The sequence below is a fragment of the Heteronotia binoei genome, chromosome 15, assembly GCF_032191835.1.
Source record: "Heteronotia binoei isolate CCM8104 ecotype False Entrance Well chromosome 15, APGP_CSIRO_Hbin_v1, whole genome shotgun sequence".
NCBI classification, from domain to species: domain Eukaryota; kingdom Metazoa; phylum Chordata; class Lepidosauria; order Squamata; family Gekkonidae; genus Heteronotia; species Heteronotia binoei.
In genome coordinates, this window is record NC_083237.1 from 10,794,537 (window position 1) to 10,814,676 (window position 20,140).

Sequence of the window (20,140 nt, forward strand, 5' to 3'; positions counted from 1 at the left end):
GCCATTAAATCCACCCTCGAAAGTTGTTATTTTCTCTAGGGGAACAGGCTGGATAACAGATACCAGTCAGGGAGAACTTCACCCCACATGTGGATCTTGTCAACCCCAACTGAGCAACAAATGGGAGATGGTTTTGAGATATCCATGGTGTCCAAACACTACCCGGAAACTTAAGTCCCCAAACCATCTTTTACAGATGTTCCATTTTAATGTGCATACTACTAGACAATTTAAATTGGGACTTCATGTTTGCAGTGATGGAAAAAATGGAGCTTGGAGAAAGTTTTATAAGAATGATAAAGGCAATATATTTTGAACAAAGGGCAAGGTTGTGCATCAATGCAGATCTTACAGACGAAATGAAAATTAGTAAAGGTACTAAACAAGGCTGCCCGCTTTCGCCATTGTTGTTCATAATGACTCTTGAAATTTTACTGATGCAGATCCAAGATGAAAAAGATTTAGAAGGACTACAAATAAAAGGGTATACCTATAAATATAGAGCATTTGCGGATGATATAATGTTTATAAATGAAAATCCCTTACAAGCTACACCGTTGTTGTTAACGAGAATACAAGAGTTTGGGGAGTTGGCGGGACTTTACATAAACAAAGAAAAATCGAAAATTTTATGTAAGAATATGCAGAAAAATAGACAACAAGAACTACAAAGACTAACGGGTTGTGAAGTTACCTCTAAGGTAAAATACCTAGGGGTAGAGATAACAATGAAAAATATTGATCTGTTTAGGAACAACTATGAAAAGCTCTGGCGCAAAATAGAAGAAGATATGCTAAAGTGGAACAAGCTCAATTTGTCATTGGTGGGCAGAATAGCTGCAGTAAAAATGAATATCTTACCAAGGATTATGTATTTGTTTCAAACCATCCCCATTGTGAAAGATGCTAAGCAATTTGATAAATGGAGAAGAAAAATCTCGGAATTTGTGTGGGCCGGGAGGAAACCTAGAATTAAAATGAAAGTCCTGATAGATGCAAAAGAGAGAGGTGGGTTTCAATTACCAGATTTGAAACTGTATCATGAAGCAATTTGTTTAGTATGGTTGAAAGAATGGATAACATTATTAAATAAAAAACTTCTAGTGTTAGAAGGCCATGGGAAAAAATTCGGCTGGCATGCCTACTTATATTATGGGGAAAAGAAGATGGACGGTCTTTTCTCTCACCATTATATAAGGAGCAGCTTACTAAATGTGTGGATAAAGTACAAGAAATATGGCGATGAGAGAAGACCTTTGAGGATAGTGCCGGCTGAAGTGATAAAGTTAACGGCCAAAACAGTTAAGGAAAAACAACTATCATACAACCAACTACTAAAAATACAAAGTGGGAAAATAGAAATGAAAACTGCAGAAGAATTGAATTATAAATATGATTGGTTTCAAATGCAACAAATAAAAAGCTTGATGGAGAATGATATCAAAGCTGAAGGAATAAGGAAAGAGCAAACAAAAATGGAAAGAGTTCTGCTTGGAGATAATGAGAAATTAATTTCAAAAGTGTACAAATTACTTTTACAATGGACTACAGAAGATGAAGTAGTGAAATCTCAAATGATAAAATGGGCAATTAATGTAAATAAAGAAATAAAGATGGAATCTTGAGAATATCTGTGGAAAAACTCTATGAAACTCGCAACATGTCATAGTATTAAAGAGAACTGTTTTAAGATGATGTATAGATGGTATATGACTCCAAAAAAATTAGCAAAGATGAACAATAAGATGCCAGATAGGTGTTGGAAATGTAAAAAGCATGAAGGTTCTTTCTACCATATGTGGTGGACTTGTGAAAGAGCTAAAATGTTTTGACAGATGATTCAACAAGAGATATCTAAGATCCTAGGATATGAATTTAACAAAGAAGCAGAGACTTTTCTGCTGGGATTACAAATGGAAAAATTTCCAAAAGAAGATAGAACTTTAATATGGTACTTGCTCTCAGCTGCTAGGACATTGTATGCGCAGTTGTGGAAGCAAGAAAAAATACCAGAAAAATGGGACTGGACTATAAAAGTTATGTCATGGAGTGAAATGGACAAGCTAACAAGAAAACTAAGAGACTGCGATTTAGAACTTTTTAATCGGGAGTGGAAGAAATTCAGAAGATATGTAGAAAAAGAGTGGAAAATAAAAGGACATTGGACAATTTTTGAAGATTAAGACCTTTAAGACAAGAATATAACTTTTGAAGGGGGGATCTTTTTTTTAATCAATTTTTGTTTTTTCTTGATAGTTAAAGGTACCTTTAATATCGTTTTTTTTTTTAAAAAAAAATAACACTGGCGGGGGTCAATTATTGGGGGGAGGGGTGGGAGAAAAGTAAGATGTGGGGTAGAATGATGTTTTTTTTTATCCTAAGTTTTTTATAAGTTGTAGATATAGTTCTACTACCATATGTTACTAATAAAAATTGTTTATACTAAATGTGCATACTACTAGAGAAGCTCGAGTCCTTGGAAGCTTAAAACAAAACAGCAGGCCATTTTTAAACTGAATAGACACTTTTACTTAATCCATTCATACATACATTCCACAATAAGAATATGAAGAAGGTCTTGAATGATACTTTGAAACATATCTTAAATAACTTTATCAAAATCAAAGTAGACATGCATTGCATATTCACTCATGCATTGATTTGAAAACGTAAAATAATTTTGAGGTGATATTTATTTTTCCACATCAGCTTCTTGATTAGTCTCAAAACAGCAAGTTATATGTAGACTCTTGCAGACCATTGTGTGATGGGGATGTCTCATGAACTCTATGTGTTTGGTTCACCCACTATTTCCTGAGCATTCTCTCAAAAGCAACTCTAGGCTTATGTTTCATTTCTTTCTTTCTTTCTTTCTTTCTTTCTTTCTTTCTTTCTTTCTTTCTTTCTTTCTTTCTTTCTTTCTTTCTTTCTTTCTTTCTTTCTTTCTTTCTTTCTTTCTTTCTTTCTTTCTTTTATATGTAAAGATCATAACTTGAAAGGCGGACATTTTAATTATCATCCCAAACAGCTGTGATTCATTAATGGTTAATGTTTACCAGTAAATCTCTGGTAAATCTCCAGTAAATCTCTGAGCAAATGAACCAATAGTATCCTCTTTTTCAAGAGAAATACAGGATGGTTTACCAAATTTGACAACTCACATTCATCACAAAAACAAATACTTAACAAAGAATAATTGCTCATAATGAGCCATGCACAGAATTTCTGTCTCCATATTCAGTCATGTGAATTAGTCAAACTTGGTTTGTGTTTCTTTGAGGTCTGCTATATAGTTGGAATTGAACTGTACCCCAAGTTAAACTTCTTTAATGCATTATATTTGGAGGACTAAGTATTTCTCCTAATTAGCTGTTTCCTGTGATTCAGTTGAGGTCTCAGCAGAATAATGTAACATTTTGGGAAAAAGATAAAGCATAGTAAGCCACTGCTAGAGGCCAAGATGGAGAAGATCTCCACAGCTACCATGTATTTTCCTTTGGTGCTCAGGTAGGTTGGAACAAAAGACAACCAAACACTGAAAAATATCAGCATACTGAAGGTGATGAACTTGGCCTCATTGAAACTGTCTGGCAAATTCCTAGCAAAAAACGCCACGGTCAAACTGAGAATGGACAGAAGTCCCATGTAGCTGAGGATCATGTAGAACATGGTGATAGACCCTGGATTGCATTGTATCACTATCTCTTCAGTCATGGACTGTGCATCTAAATCTGGGAAAGGGGGGAAAGTTCCCAGCCACATTACACAAATACCTACTTGAATAAGAGAGCAGGAAAGGACAATAGAATTGCTCAGTCTTCTTCCCACCCACTTTCTCATGTCGGTCCCTGGTTTGGTGGCCATAAAAGCTGCAACCACAGTAATGGTTTTGGCCAACACACAAGAAACAGCCACTGAGAAGATGATGCCAAAAGCAGGTTGCTGGAGCCAGCAAGTTAACTTCCTTGGTCTTCCAAGGAAAAGCAAAGAGCAGAGGAAACAAAACAGAAGGGCGACCAGAAGTGTATAGCTGAGATCTCGGTTGTTGGCTTTGACTATGGGGGTATCTTGGTACTTAATAAAAATTCCTAGAACCAACAGTGTAATTACAGATAAGGTCACAGCAATGGAAGTCAAAGAGATCCCTAAAGGTTCTTCATAAGATAGGAAGTTTGTCATTTTGGGAATACATTGATCTTGATCCTTGCTTGGATGCTGATTTTCCTGACATAGAACACAGTCATCCATATCTGAAAGAATAAGAAAGAAAGAGGGGTCATCCCAGTGTCCATTCACATGTAACTTAGCACCAGCTTCTAATACTCGTCTTCCAGGGGAGCACTGAGGGAGTACTTTAAGCTTACTCCTCAAAGCTGGTTCCTTATAAGGAGATGGCCATCTGAAGATGCAGATTTATATTCATTCACTGTTTCATGTTGTTGTTATTATTGTTTGTTGCTGTCAGGGGTGGAATTCTAGCAGGAGCTCCTTTGCATATTAAGCCACGTACCACAGATGTAGCCAATCCTCCAACAGATTACAACTATCTTTTTTTTTGTAAGCTCATGGAGGATTGGCTACATTAGGGGTGTGTGGCCTAATACACAAAGGAGCTCCTGCTAGAATTCCCCCCCCAGTTGTTTTTCTTACAAGCAAATGTCCTGTAAAATTCTATTTCCCTCCTCCCCTGAAGGTTCCTGGACCTACTATGTGTGACACATCTAGGTGACCAGTGCTTGAAAGAAGGATATGAGGGGGGCAGTCCTGGTAGGTGAGGTCTTCAGTGGCAAAAGAGAGCTGAAAGCTGTTCCACATTCTGCCAGTGTTAATCTGCCATTGAAGTCACCATCATCCTTGCTCCATTGTACATTCTTCCCTCCCTGAGTGCCCTGATTTCATCCTGCTTCCTCAGGCTCCCCATTTCCTTCTCCATTCTACAGACTGCTCAGTTGACTATACACCCATGGTTACTGCAAGACATCATTCATTCATTCACTAATTTGCTTATTCATTAATTCATTGAAGTAGCACCAGCAGTTTGTTAGGCAATGCAAGACACCAAGTGGAGGTTTTTTCCATGACCAAATCAAGACTACATTCTGCCACACGTTTAGGATAAGATATAATTTGAGACAGACAGGGCAGTCTTGAAGTGAATTGGTGAACAGGCAGTAAATAAAAACATTTAGACTCAGAAGTACTGTCAAGTCTGTCTAAAACTCTGGCTCAACCATTGAGCATTCTGGGTAAAAACCAAAGTATAACCAAATGCTGCTAGCACACCCTCTCCCTACCCCCCTTCTTTCCTGTAGAGAGTATACTTGCTTTGAAATGGAAATATGGGAAAGTCTTATCTGTGCCTTCTCAGCCCTGGCTCACGGAAGGGAGGCAGGAGCCTAAAGTGATCAAGTCCATGCAGGCCTAATCAACATTAGAACAACTCTGTAACATCTATGTGTGAATGTTCCTGCATAGTCCCCCCTCCTAAGGAATCCATTTGAAGTATTCCTTATATGCAATGTATCTACAGTATGTTCTTTAGTCTTTTCAAACCTTGGCTCAGGCCACAAGTATCAGTATCAATAAAGTAGCTTCTTTGTATCAACAACGACTCATTGAATCTGCCGACTTGACAAGTACTCCTTCCACATACTGCTGATCCTGAGCAGAAGTTGCCACTCCTATAGGCAGGATGGAAGAGATGGTGGCCTTTGGTGTTAGTTATATAAAAGGGTAACCATGCATCTACCTAAATGGCTGGATCTACCATGCATCTACTTAAATGGCTGGAACAAGCAGGAGCTGTACAAAAGAGACGGTCTCCACTTGTCCCCAGATGGATCCAGGCTGCTGGCGCTTAAAATCAAAAAGGTGGCAGAGCAGTTTTTAACTAAATCTTGGGGGGAAACCGACAGGAGATGAAATGTCTCTGGTTCGGGAGGACTCATCTCAAAGAGATGAAAGGTTGGCTGCTATTTTTCTACCGGGTAACGGATCAGAGTTGTCCACTGTGATGGTGACAAACAGTAGGGACTGTCTGCCAGAGTCTCAAGGCGGCAGGAGGAAGGTGGCGGGCTTAGCTTGCCTGGGAAATTATAGATGTTTGTATGCAAATGCTAAAAAGTGTTCAAAGTAAAATTGGTGAATTGGAATGTTTAGTGTTGGGAGAAAACATAGACATTGTGGGAATTTCAGAAACTTGGTGGAATGAGGAGAATCAGTGGGACACGGTGATTCTTGTATATAAGTTATATCGGAAGGGTAGGGAGGGAAGGGTTGCAGGTGCGGTGGCTCTGTATATCAGAGAGGATATACGGTCCAGTAAGACTGAGGTCAGAGAATTAGATTCCCTTTTAGAAATGCTTTGGGTTGAAATAGAGGACCCAAAAGGAAACTTAACTATGGGAGTTTGTTATCGCCCAAAAGAGAGAGGACGATTATAATATGATGGAAGGCTTAAAGATAGCGGCTAAACGTAAAAACTGTGTCATAATAGGTGATTTTAACTACCTGCAGATTGATTGGGTCAATATCTGTTCTGGTCGAGAGAAACAGATTGAGTTTCTTGATGCTCTCAATGACTGTGCTATGGAGCAGATGGTCTCAGAATCTACCAGGGGTGGGGCGATCCTGGATTTGGTCCTAAGTAATGCCCAAGACTTGGTGAGAGATGTAAAAATGATTGCGCCACTTGGGAGCAGTGACCATAATGTTATTGATTTCAACGTTTGTATAAATAGGAAGTTGCCCAAAAAGACCGCCACAACCACGTTTAACTTTAAAAGGAGTAAATTCACTGAGATGAGGAGGCATGTGAGGAGGAAACTGAAAGGAAAGATAAATATGGTCAAAACCCTTGGGGAAGCTTGGAGACTATTTAAAACTATAATCCTCGAAGCTCAGATAAAATACATACCACAAGTTAGGAAAGGCACTAACAGGCATAAGAAAAGGCCTGCATGGTTAACAAACAAAGTAATGGAAGCTGTAAAAGGTAAGAAGGACTCCTTTAAGTGGTGGAAAACCAGTCCAAGTGAGATTAGTAAAAGGGAACACAGGCTGTGGCAAATCAAATGCAAGACTGTTATCAGGCAGACAAAAAGGGACTATGAGGAGCATATTGCAAAAAACATAAAGACCAACAATAAAAATTTATTCAAATATATTAGAAGTAGGAAACCAGCCAGGGAGGCAGTGGGGCCCTTGGATGACCATGGAGTAAAAGGATTACTGAAGGAGGATAGGAAATGGCTGAGAAGCTGAATGAATTTTTTCCCTCCGTTTTCACTGTGAAAAATGAGAACTTTTTGCCCGCCCGAGAACCACTAATTTTGGAAGGGGTGTTGAAAGACCTGAGTCAGATTGAGGTGACAAAAGAAGAGGTCCTACAACTGACAGACAAATTAAAAACTAATAAGTCACCAGGTCCGGATGGCACACATCTGAGAGTTCTGAAAGAACTCAAAGTTGAACTTGTGGATCTTCTAACAAAAATCTGTAATCTTTCATTGAAATCTGCCTCCGTTCCTGAGGACTGGAAGGTAGCAAGTGTCACCCCCATCTTTAAAAAGGGTTCCATAGGAGATCCGGGAAACTACAGGCCAGTCAGTCTGACTTCAATACGGGGAAAGTTGGTAGAAAGCATTATCAAGGACAGAATGAGTAGGCACATTGATGAACACAGGTTATTGAGGAAGACTCAGCATGGGCTCTGTAAGGGAAGATCTTGCCTCACTATCCTGTTACATTTCTTTGAGGGGGTGAAAAAACATGTGGACAAAGGAGACCCAATAGATGTTGTTTACCTTGACTTCTAGAAAGCTTTTAATAAAGTTCCTCATCAAAGGCTCCTTAGAAAACTTGAGAGTCAAGGAGTAAAAGGACAGGTCCTCTTGTGGATCAAAAACTGGCTGAGTAATAGGAAGCAGAGAGTGAGTATAAATGGGCAGTCTTCGCATTGGAGGACGGTAAGCAGTGGGGTGCCGCAGGGCTCAGTACTGGGTCCCATGCTCTTTAACTTGTTCATAAATGATTTAGAGTTGGGAGTGAGCAGTGAAGTGGCCAAGTTTGCGGATGACACTAAATTGTTCAGGGTGGTGAGAACCAGAGAGGATTGTGAGGAACTCCAAAGGGATGTGTTGAGGCTGGGTGAGTGGGCTTCAACGTGGCAGATGCGGTTCAGTGTGGCCAAGTGCAAAGTAATGCACATTGGGGCCAAGAATCCCAGCTACAAATACAAGTTGATGGGGTGTGAACTGGCAGAGACTGACCAAGAGAGAGATCTTGGGGTCGTGGTAGATAACTCACTGAAAATGTCAAGACAGTGTGCGTTTGCAATAAAAAAGGCCAATGCCATGCTGGGAATTATTAGGAAGGGGATTGAAAACAAATCAGCCCGTATCATAATGCCCCTGTATAAATCGATGGTGCGGTCTCATTTGGAGTACTGTGTGCAGTTCTGGTCGCCACACCTCAAAAAGGATATTATAGCATTGGAGAAAGTCCAGAAAAGGGCAACTAGAATGATTAAAGGGCTGGAACACTTTCCCTATGAAGAAAGGTTGAAACGCTTGGGACTCTTTAGCTTGGAGAAATGTCAACTGCGGGGAGACATGATAGAGGTTTACAAGATAATGCATGGGATGGAGAAAGTAGAGAAAGAAGTACTTTTCTCCCTTTCTCACAATACAAGAACTCATGGGCATTCGATGAAATTGCTGAGCAGACAGGTTAAAACGGATAAAAGGAAGTACTTCTTCACCCAAAGGGTGATTAACATGTGGAATTCACTGCCACAGGAGGTGGTGGCGGCCACAAGCATAGCCACCTTCAAGAGGGGTTTAGATAAAAATATGGAGCAGAGGTCCATCAGTGGCTATATAAAAAAAAATTGCCACTGTGTGACACAGAGTGTTGGACTGGATGGGCCACTGGCCTGATCTAACATGGCTTCCCTTATGTTCTTATCTGAATCAATGTAGAATGCTTATGCACTCTGTTACCTACCCACATGGTTTGAAATCTTTCCTTGTGGACATGGAGCACAATCGTAGCAGCAGAATTTCTTCCCTTCTTTCTTCTTCTTGTGATAGCCAGGCGGGCAGTAATCATTGCACAAGGAAAGGGGCACCCCCTGCTCCACTCAAAAGACAGAAAGTTTGGGTAGAAGTAAATAGGTTCTTGCTCATTAATTGATAGGGAAATAAACAACTAGACAGCTGCATTAGAAAAATAGAAGATTTATTGCACCTTGCAAGTCCTTCTCTCATCTCAGCTGACCATATTTTTGCATGCTGTTGTCTGGTTGAACAATAGTGCATGGAAGAAAAGAAACTTACTTCATCCCCCCCTGCTCCAACCTATAGCATAAACTGTATCTGGCTTTGCCATAAAAAAAGATGTTCTTTTTTAAAAAATGTATCCAAAGTAGGTGACTTGCAAAGAGGGCATCTGATCTCCCCTCCACCATAACTTCTTCCTTTGAAAGCATCCTCAGCCTTTCTCGTTTTCCTGCCTCCTACTTCCCTTTTCAATCTACCTTTATCTTCCTCCATCATGGTTTGTAGTTTTCCCTCCTTCCCTGTTTCCTTTGCAGCTGTCCAAGTTGTTACAGTGCCAACCACTGGACCCAATCCAGTAGTATGGCGAGGATATCCAAAGGACTTGCAGACAGCACGTATAATCCCTGGTATCACCGTTCCCACACTATTTCCTTTTTTACCTCCCTCTGGCAAGCCCTATTCCCTCACCTTTTCCTGCTTCCATTTCTCTTTCTGACCCACAAACTATTTCTATCTGCTCTCCTTCAGCTATATGTATTATTTATTTACTTCATATATGCTTCACTCCCCCCGCCACCCCACTCCCTGACTGGGAATCCAAAGCACCTAGCATCATTCTTCTCTTTGTCATTAAATGTCTACGAGTTCTCATATCGTGAGAAAGGAAGAAAATACTTCTTTCTCAACCTTCTCTGTCCCATGTATAATCTTGTAGACCTCTATCATGTCACCCCTCAGTCATTGTTTCTCCAAGCTAAAGAGCCCCAAGCATTTAACCCTTTTCCATAGGGAAAGTGTTCCAACCCTTTAATCATTATAGATGCCCTTTTCTGCACCTTTTCCAATGCTATAGTATCTTTTTTGAGGTGCAGTGACCAGAATTGTACACAATATTCCAAACGAGGCCGCACCATCGATTTATTCAGGGGCATTATGATACTGGCTGATTTGTTTTCAATTCCCTTCCTTCTCATTCCCAGTACGGCACTGGCCTTTATAATTGCAATCACAAACTGTCTTGACATTTTCAGTGAGTTATCTACCATGAACCCAAGATCTCTCACTTGGTCAGTCTCTGCCAGTTCACACCCCACCAACTTCTATTTATAGTTAGGATTTTTGGCCCCAGTGTGCATTCCTTTGCACTTGGCCATATTGAACCTCATTTGCCATGTTGACGCCCACTCACCCAGCCGCGACAGATCCCTTTGGAGTGCCACACAATCCTCTCTGGTTCTCACCACTCTGAACAATTTAGTCTCACCTGCAAACTTAGCCACTTCACTGCTTACTCCCAACTCCAAATAATTAATGAACAAATTAAAAAGCATCATACCCAATACTGAGTCCTGCGGCACCCCACTGCTTACCATCATCCACTGAAAAAATTGCCCACATATACTCACTCTCTGTTTCCTATCAATTAGACATTTTTGATCCACAAGAGGACTTGTGCTTTTACCTCATGACTCTCGAGCTTACTAAGGAGCCTTTGATGAGGAACTTTATCAAAAGCTTTCTGAAAGTCAACGTAAGCAACATCAATTGGATCCCCTTTGTCCATATGTTTGTTCACTCCCTCAAAGAACTCCAACAAGTTAATGAGACAAGATCTTCCCTTACAGATCCCAGATTCTGAGTCTTCCTCAATAACTTCTGTTCATCAATGTGCCTGCTAATTCTCAGTTTGATAATGGTTTCCACCAACTTTCCTGGTATTGAAGTCAGACTGACTGGCCTGTAATTTCCCGGATCGCCTCTGGAAGCCTTTTAAAAGATGGGAGTGACATTTGCTACCTTCCAGTCCTCAGGAACTGATGCAGATTTCAATGAAAGATTACATATTTTTTGTCAGGAGATCCACAATTTCACCTTTGAGTTCTTTTAGAACTCTTGGATGTATGCCATCTGGGCCTGGAGACTTATCACTTTTTAATTTGTCTAACAATTGTAGGACCTCCTATCTCAATACCTCAATCTGACTCAGGTCAGATTTGGGAGTTATACCCGTCAATGCTTGGGGATTTTTTTGGGGGGTGGGGATGGGGACATAACTGGGATGTTTCTCAGGTTTGCAGAAAATTTCCTCCTGTCTGTTTACTTTTCGAATTTTCATGTTTATGTGTCCACAGAACTTGCCGCATTGAAGATTATAGCTATTGATGATATGAGAGTGAGAAGGAGAGATATTCTGAAGTTTAATAATGTTAGAACTCTTCTTAGATTTTGTATCCCAGAATTTTTAATGATACACAATAGAATCAAAGGAAGACAGGGTCCAGATATGGAGCAAAGAAAACTTTCAGAGCCCACATCACCCATATGAAGATTGGAGTTTCCCACCAAAATACACTTTAAACCATACTTGGCTCATATTCCTTGGCCATGAAATCATTTCCTTTTGAATGATGAATTCTTGTCCTACAAGAGCATTGGGATTCACTCTTCCAACTTTCACTCTAAGAAAGGACTTGTTTGGGAAGGTGATGAAGTTTGTTATGTCAAATCCAGTTCCCATTTCTCTCTTTGCATTAAAAGACATGGCTTCTCCTTCTGAGTTATTAAACACAATGCCTTGAAGGACTGGATGGAGCTGGTTGAAACCAAGAGGAAGAATAAAGTCGTTTATAACTATTTCTATTCAGGCAGATCATTTTAAAGGAAATTCTTTTCTCCTTAATCCCCCTCCCCCCAATGCCAACATACATCTGGTTAACGGTGGTTCAGAATAGACCAAACTAGGTATTATCTCCGATCCATTGATGGAAACAGGTTTAAAAAAAATGGTGGAGAGATTACCTGCCAAGGTTGTAGATCTGGAAACTCAATAATTTTCCTACCCGGAATTGCTCTGTAGATGGATCTGGATGAGTACACAGCATACAATGCATGTGCCACAGCATAGACTGCATTATAGATGCTGTAACTATGACCACTCATGTCCATTTCAAAAACTGCCCTTGGGAGATTCACTAGCTTCTCCTCCCCAGTGCATGCATCCGGGATCTTCATTCCCTTCTGGGGACTCTGAAGAGTGCAATCAAAGGCTTGTTCCCAAAAGGTCTCTAGAAAACAATCTACTTTTTCCCACTTAGGGTTTACATTCTGAAGAAATGTCTGAAATCCAGCTACTTCATTTGAGTGAGCTGAGAAGGAAATTGCACCATCAAAGTATTGGAAGTCCCAGTGCTTTTGACTGCCTACTAATGCAAAATCAACCTGGCCTGTCAGAATCCACACCTTTCTGTAGGAGGCATTTTCTTTATATCCAGGATCTCCTAGGAGCATACCAGTGATAAATATCAGAAGGGTTCTTGATTCTCCATAGAAAATATATGCATTGGCTTTGCTTTCTGTGAAACGCCGATATAAAGTTGATAATAACTCATTAACATCAAATATTTTGTTCACTCCAATAGTGTTTGGACATCTTTCAGTGAAGTCTGAACAGATTCCATGTTTGGAAAGCAGTGGCTCCAGGACTTTCAAGAAATGTTCTCCATTGTCATTATCCACAGCAAACAGCCCGACCCACATCCAGCCAAAATGCTGAAGCAACCAGATAATCCCCATGTACTGAAGTTCATCATTTGATACCATGCGGTAAAAGGAATGGAACAGTTTTGTATCCTTCTCCTCTGGGGGAAATGAACCATACGTGAGCTAAAAGGAAAGTTCAGATATTCTACAATTAATTGTGTGGGGTGTTGGCACGCTTGATCCTCTTCGTACAATGAATAGTTGTTGGAAGTAGTTGATGACTTCATCAACAATTGAGTTTCACTGAGTGGAAATTCTAGCTGGAAACAAAGTGCTCTTTTGACCACTGCCACCCTCTTGCATCAAGTGAAGATACAAGATAACAACATATGCAACAAAACTAATTACATTAAAATGGCAAGTCTGTAACATGAATCTATTTCATGAACGTTGAAGAACAGGTTATATTAAGAAAGTCAATTCCAGCTTGGAGAAACCTTGGAGATTTTGAAGAGGAGTTTGTTGAAGGATTGGGATGAGGACCAAAGCAGGATCAGCAGGAATGTGATGCTGTAGAGAACTCAAGGCCTCACCTGGAGGCAAGGAACCTAAACTGTAACAAAGGCACTTCATTGTCAGCATCTGGGACAACTTCATCATGGTTCCTGATATGGCTGGAATGACCACAAGCTTTGTTTATTCCAGCCTGAAACTCAAATCTCTGCTGAGAAGTGTTATACCACATCCCAACTACCCCATGCCATTCAAGAAAACAAAGGTAGAGGTGATGCTAGTCAGAACCAAGAGTGTCCCGTCCAGAACCCATTTTGTCAATCCAGCTAAAGATTGACAGAATGGGTTCTCTCTCTTCTTCAGCAAAATTAAAAAAAAAAATAACAAAAGAAATGTGAAATGAGTGTTCCTTCCGGAACCCATTTTGTCAATCCAGCTAATGATTTAGAAACAGCCCTTTATGCATTGATGAGTCACAGTGTTCTGCAATTATCCCTACTTGAGTTCTACCCATTACCCAGTCAGGTCCTGCAATTCCTATTTATGGCCTAACCAGTTGTCGAACTGGGACAGGAGTCCCAACCTCTTTGAGACTGTGGGCACAACATGAATTCTCTTCCATTGTCGGGACAACTGCTCAGTTCACTAGTGATTTCTCATGGCTCATCTGAAGCAGGGAATTTGGCTTCACTAAATTCATTAATGAACCTATCAGAAATAGCAATGGGAAAGAAATATCCTAGAAGGACCTATCCTAACTCCGACTTCCTGATACTTCTTGGCTGTCTGATGTAACCTTCCTTTTTTTGGTACTTTTGCAAATCACACAAACTTGATTTTGTTGTTTGTTATAACTCCTCTTCATCACCAGAATTAAAAAAAATAACAAAAGAAATGTGAAATTAAACACCACACAGTATACTTCCTACCTGTGGAATCTTATAAAGACCAAAGATGTCTGCCATTTGAAAGGAGGTATCAGAGGAAAGTCCACCAATGACAGCCATCAGGTTTTTATGAGTGTCACACATATAATTGGGGAAGCTTCGATGTATCTTGAAGATAAGGTCAAAAGAGCTGCGATAGGTCACTCTTGCATCATAATAGCTGTCGGAGATGTGGACACCAAGTGTGATATTGGGTAAGATCTGGGTATTCGCATTGACCTCACTAATAGCGAATTCCAAGGCCAGGACATGCTGGTACAACTTAGTCACAACACTGTGGATAGACAAGGGTTATTTTATAAGATAATTCTGTAATGCACCACATTTTATCATACTATTGATCATTTTGTCTCTGACATTTTGTCTCAATAAAAGGCTATTTTAAATATTTTACTGATTTTTTTCTAAGATATTAAACATTCCTTTATTTACATGAAATAACATTTGGCTTATCTAGAATGTACTGATCTATGAATTTCTTTAGGAAATAAAAATAGGAGAAACTGTCTTTTCCCACCTCAAAGCAGTGAACCATAAAAGAATGGAAGAAGCTAAACTGGTGGGAAAGAAGACCTCGGAAAAGCAGAACAGAAAACAGGTGCATGCAAACATTCTACAACAAAGGAAGCAGTTTTGCTAAAGGACTCTTATTTCTAAGAGCCAGTTTGGTGTAGTGGTTAAGTGTGCGAACTCTTATCTGGGAGAACCGGATTTGATTCCCTACTCTTCCACTTGCACCTGCTAGCATGGCCTTGGGTCAGCCGTAGCTCTGGCAGAGGTTGTCCTTGAAAGGGCAGTTGCTGTGAGAGCAATTTTCAAGACAAGAGACGTTCAGAGGGGGTTTGCTATCGCCTGCTTCCATGTTGTGACTCTGGTGTGCCTTGGTGGTCTCCTATCCAAACACTCATCAGGGCCCACCCTGCTTAGCTTCCAAGGTCTGACAAGAAAGGGCTAACTTGGGCTATCCAGGTAATGGTCATCAACAAAATGATAATCCAGATTTAATGCTTACAAACTATAGGTACTGAAAGAATCGTTTCCCACAATATTGTGCTCATACCATTTTGGTTGTCACTAACAGATTCCTATTTAGACTTTGCATTCCTGGCTTCAATTGCTAGAAATAAGGTCTCAAAAGTGCATTTGTCTAGAACGTTGAATACATTTTGCCTGCATTTCTTTTCACTACAGGGCAACATCACATAACAGAATATTTCTTACTTTTCCAGCTCAGATATTTTTGAGAAGTATTATTTTCTGGTTTTGCAATACTGTCTGGTGTAATAAGAGCCCCGTGGTGCAGAGTGGTAAAGCTGTAGTACTGCAGTCGGAGCCCTCTGCTCACAACGTGAGTTCGATTCCAGCAGAAGCTGGTTCAGGTAGCTGGCTAGAGGTTGACTCAGCCTTACATCCTTCCGAGGTCAGTAAATTGTGTACCCAGCTTGCTTGTTGGAAAGTGTAGATGACTGGTGAAGAAAATGGTTTGCCGTGAAAACGCCGTAAAAAGGTTTGCCGTGAAAACGCTGTGAAAGCTGCGTCACCCCAGAGTCGGAAACGACTGGTGATTGCACAGGGGACCTTTCCTTTCCTTTTCCTGGTGTAATGTATCATCTACACATTCTTTATATATTTCTCATTTTTATATTTACCTACATTTCTTAATATCTTTATGTAAAATGTACCATTTTTCTTTGAAATGCTAATCAATAGATCTTCCCTCCCCACCAGGGCTTTCAACTGCATGTATTAATAAACTATGTTGACACACAGAGATAGTAGACAATACTTTTAACAGCTTTTCCAGTACATTAAGAAAGGTTTCCTTTTTAAAGACTAAAATAATCTGATTTGTGGCTATTTAATGATATAAACCCGCACATTTCAAGTCACTGACATTTCAGAAAACATATCCTGCTTGCTTTTTGTGCAGCTTCTCAGCCTTTTGGCTAAGATCAAGTGTGTGTTTGGCAGCAATCTTTAGTCCTTATCTACGAGTCCAATTATTCTCAAATCCATCCAAAGATTAGACAGTCCTAGATCAAAGGCCTGCACAAATTATTTCCCTGGTAGGACCAGCATAAGTACTGTTTTTAATCTAAATTGCTTCCCACTTGGAAGCAAAATAGTATTTTTCAATATTGGATATGACCATTTTGCCTTGTGGTCGAGATTTTTCTTTTATCCTTGTCTGAATGCCAAGTTTCTTATTTCTCCAGATAGACTTATTAAATAAAAAGAGTATGCGAGATAGCAAGGATTGGTTTACAAGTAATGAAAAAAACTATAAACACAAATACAATTCTAGATTTTTTTAAAAAAATAATTGTTTAGGTACCTACACTGTCTTGACCAAACTGGCTTTTGAACAATCTCCCCCACTCTTTTTCAGTGAGTTTGGATTTCCCTTAGTTACACCATTCAAGTGGTAGCAATGTATAGAAATATCACAGAAACTGTATGTGGTTTTGGTGCTTCTAAAATATTCTTTATAACCAATAAGGTTGCCAGCTTTCCCCCAACGAACGGTGAGGGATGGGGGGTTTGGTTAGCCAGATCCAAGCTGGAAATTTGGGGATGCAGACTGGGGAGGACAGGGATCACAGTAGGGTGCAAAGACAAAGAGTCCACCCTCCAAAGCATCTATTTTCTCCAGGGAACTGATCACTGTAGTCATGGAGATGAGCCTTACTTGTGGGGGATTCCTAGGTTCCAACTGACAGCTGGCATCTTTCCTACCTGCCCTGTTCCTGCTTTCCAAAACAGAGATTCTGTTGTGGGAGCAGAAAGTCAGCATTCTTTGTAACAAACAATAGAGAACAATAGCCACAAATTGATTTGAAGGGTTGGGACGTATGTCTGGGAGCACTTTCTTCGAGCATCCTGCCTATTGTATATATCATTCACAGGTTTTGTAATCTGAGTTCATAGAAAGACCAAAGGGGTGTCATTCCTTACTTGGGAACCTCAAACAAGTCCAGTGAAGGGTTTTTCCTGAAGTTCAGGTCACAAAACACATAGCCGATCTGAGAAACAATCCCACCAAGGAGGAAGTTCCCTGGCTGGTACAACTCATGGAGGTCAGGGAGGGCATCTCTCAGAGGGCACTTTTCTGATTTGCTGGTTGTCGCAGTCGGTAGAAATGGCATGATCATGAATGCTACCATCTGATAGCAAAATTTCCCCACAGATACCCCTCCTCCTGGTCTCATCCTCAGTACTGGCTCAACCCAAAGAGTATCTCGGCTTAATTAATACCCTTTGGACAAAGAAGCACGTCCACCTTCCTTGCAGCATCAACTGGATACCAGAGGCCACCTGAGTCTGCCAAAGCTTTGGTTTCTCTTCCACCTTATCAAAGCAAAATTGGAGAATTCAAACTAACAGAGCCCTGCCCCTGCTGAGCCTTTTCTCCAGCTGTTAATGGTGAAGGAGTTTTTAAACATCACAGTCTTGCTGGATTACTGCTTATTTTCCTATTCTTTAGAAAATCCTCAGCTGTGGCTGCAGGAACAAATTACAGTGATTTAGATCATTCAAAGGGGAATAATTGCCATGGTGAGCTTTAAGGTCTGAGAGGTGCCACAACTTGGTTTAATTGATTGTTCCAGATATGGCCCCAAGTTTCTTGTGCTTCCTCAGCCGGACATATGATTATCTTCTGTGACTTGGGAAATGTCATGAAGAATTTTTTTTTTTGGGGGGGGGATATTGTGGAGGCCAGGGTTTGAGTAGCAGAAGGAACTCAGCAAGGATATGAAGCCATTATATCTACCCTCTAAATATACTATTTTCTCTAGGGAAACAGTCTGGATAACAGCTACAAGTCAGGGAGAACTTCACCACATGTGTGGATCTTGTCAACCCCAATGGAGCAATGAGTGGGAGATGGTTTTGTGATATCTATGGTGACCAAACACCACCCAGAAAGTTAAGCTCCAATACCATCTTTTACAGGTGTTCCAGTTTAATGTGCATTCTACCAGAGAAGCTCCAATCCTCAGCAGCTTAAAACAAAACAATACAGTAGGCCGTTTTTAAACTGAGTTGACACTTTCACTTATTCCATGCGTACGTCCATTCCGGAATAAGAATATGAAGGGGTCTTGAAAGATACTCTAAATTATATCTTAAATAACTTCCTCAAATCAAGATATTAAAAAATAGACATATTTCATATTCACTCATACTTTGATTGGGAGATGTACTTTTGAATTAATTTGGGGGGGGGTATTTTTTTCAAGATCAGCTTCTTGATTGGTCTCAAAACAGCAACATATTTAGACTCTTGCAGACAGTTGCATGGAGGGGACATCTCATGAACTCTCTGTGTTTGATTCACTCAGTATTTCCTGAGCATTCTTTCAAAACTAACTCTAGTTTCCTGCTGTGTATCATCCATCCATCCAAAACATTTTTATACTGCTTTTCCACCTGATCAGGGTCTCCAGACAAGCAAACATTAAAAAAGAACTATTAATAATGCATTTTAAACGATTGACTATTTAATAAAATCACATAAACAACACCAGAATTAGGAAGGAGAGCTAATAACCATTATTGATAGTACACGAAACAAACTAGAAAAGTCTTTATCTGCTTGTGAAAAACACTGATAGAGGAATACAGGTGAATTCTCCAGGGGACAGCATTCCAAAGTTGTTGTATCATGACCAAGAAAGCCCATCCAGTCTTCATTAACCCCCACACCGATTGCATGCCTAAATCCAGTCAGATATTTCTCTCCCCAAGCAGAGAGAGGGAACAATCCATACCTATTTTATGAGCAGGTTAATGGATTTGAATTTTGGCATTCTGACTTAGTTTAATTCCTGGGTTTAGGATTTAGAAAATAATATTTAAGCTTTATTGCTGGAATGACCAGGTTTTGCTAGCATGTGATTGTTCTGCAACTTTTCTCGACGCAGGCAATTTTTAGAAACGGATTTTAGGAAAACTCAGAGATTTCTTTTGTAAGGATTTCCGCAATGCTTCTTTGACTTCATTGTTTCGGATGGTGTATATGAAGGGGTTGAGCACAGGGGTGACCACAGTGTTGAGCATGGAAACAGCTTTGTTGAGGCTGAAAGATGAGTGTTTGGCACTAGGTCTTAAGTAGATAAAAAGAACTGCCCCATACAAAATGCTGACCACAGTCAGATGAGAGGCACAGGTGGAGAAGGCCCTCTGCTGACCACTGCTAGAAGGGATGCGGAGAATGGTGGCGATGATGAAGACATAAGACACCACGGTCAATAGCAGAGAGCCCAGTATCACAGCCACAGCAATGAAGAAACCAATCGCTTCGATCAGATGTGTGTCGCCACCTGCAATCTTCAACACGGGTCCTATGTCACAGTAGAAATGGTGGACAACGTTGGAGCCACAGTAGGGAAGCCTCACCACTAATATTGTCTGTAAAAGAATGGTGACAAAGCCCCCAAGCCAGGTGGCCAGTGCAAGCTGAAGGCAGACCCTGGAGGTCATGATGCTGGAATATCTCAGTGGCTGGCATATCGCTACATACCTGTCAAAGGACATGGCAGTCAGGATGTAAAATTCTGTGATGCCAAAGAGAAAGTGGAAGTAAGACTGTGCCATGCAGCAGTAGAAGCAGATGGTAGTCTTTTCTGAAACCAGGTTGGCCAGCATCTTGGGGACAACGGCAGTGGTGTACCACATCTCGAGGAATGAGAGGTTGCTAAGGAAGAAATACATTGGTTTCTGGAGCCGGTGGTCAATTCTCACCATGACAATGATTAAGCCATTCCCTGCAATTGACAGCGTGTACAGCAGGAGGACAATGACAAATAAAATTATATTTATTCCCCACACATGAGGGAATCCAAGAAGTATGAATTCTTTCACGCTTGAACAATTAGTCAAATCCATAACTTGGAGACTGCCAGATGAGAGGGGGGA

The 20,140-nt window shown here is 40.4% G+C and overlaps 2 protein-coding genes across 2 annotated transcripts; both read right to left on the reverse strand.

Moving 5' to 3' along the window:
- Positions 1–3,348: 3,348 nt before the first annotated feature.
- On the reverse strand, positions 3,349–17,385 carry LOC132582995 (vomeronasal type-2 receptor 26-like). Its single transcript, XM_060254659.1, has 6 exons — positions 17,177–17,385; positions 14,204–14,495; positions 12,081–12,944; positions 11,647–11,874; positions 9,007–9,133; positions 3,349–4,250 (listed from the first exon to the last, which is right to left on the reverse strand). The coding sequence occupies exons 1-6, from the start codon at positions 17,383–17,385 to the stop codon at positions 3,349–3,351; spliced, it is 2,622 nt and encodes an 873-aa protein (XP_060110642.1).
- Positions 17,386–19,153: 1,768 nt separating this feature from the next.
- On the reverse strand, positions 19,154–20,110 carry LOC132582996 (olfactory receptor 6X1-like). The gene has a single exon (XM_060254660.1). The coding sequence runs from the start codon at positions 20,108–20,110 to the stop codon at positions 19,154–19,156; it is 957 nt and encodes a 318-aa protein (XP_060110643.1).
- Between the last annotated feature and the right edge of the window lie 30 nt (positions 20,111–20,140).

Bases quoted from the DNA above. Each gene is read 5' to 3' on its own strand.
- LOC132582995 (XM_060254659.1), bottom strand. From the start codon at position 17,385: ATGGTAGCATTCATGATCATGCCATTTCTACCGACTGCGACAACCAGC. The intron at 12,945-14,203 runs GTAGGAAGTATA...CTTTCCTTTTAG, and splicing joins GTCTTTATAAGATTCCACAG to CTCACGTATGGTTCATTTCC. The intron at 4,251-9,006 runs GTAGGTAACAGA...TTATTCTTTCAG, and splicing joins AAAGATTTCAAACCATGTGG to ATATGGATGACTGTGTTCTA.
- LOC132582996 (XM_060254660.1), bottom strand. From the start codon at position 20,110: ATGGATTTGACTAATTGTTCAAGCGTGAAAGAATTCATACTTCTTGGA.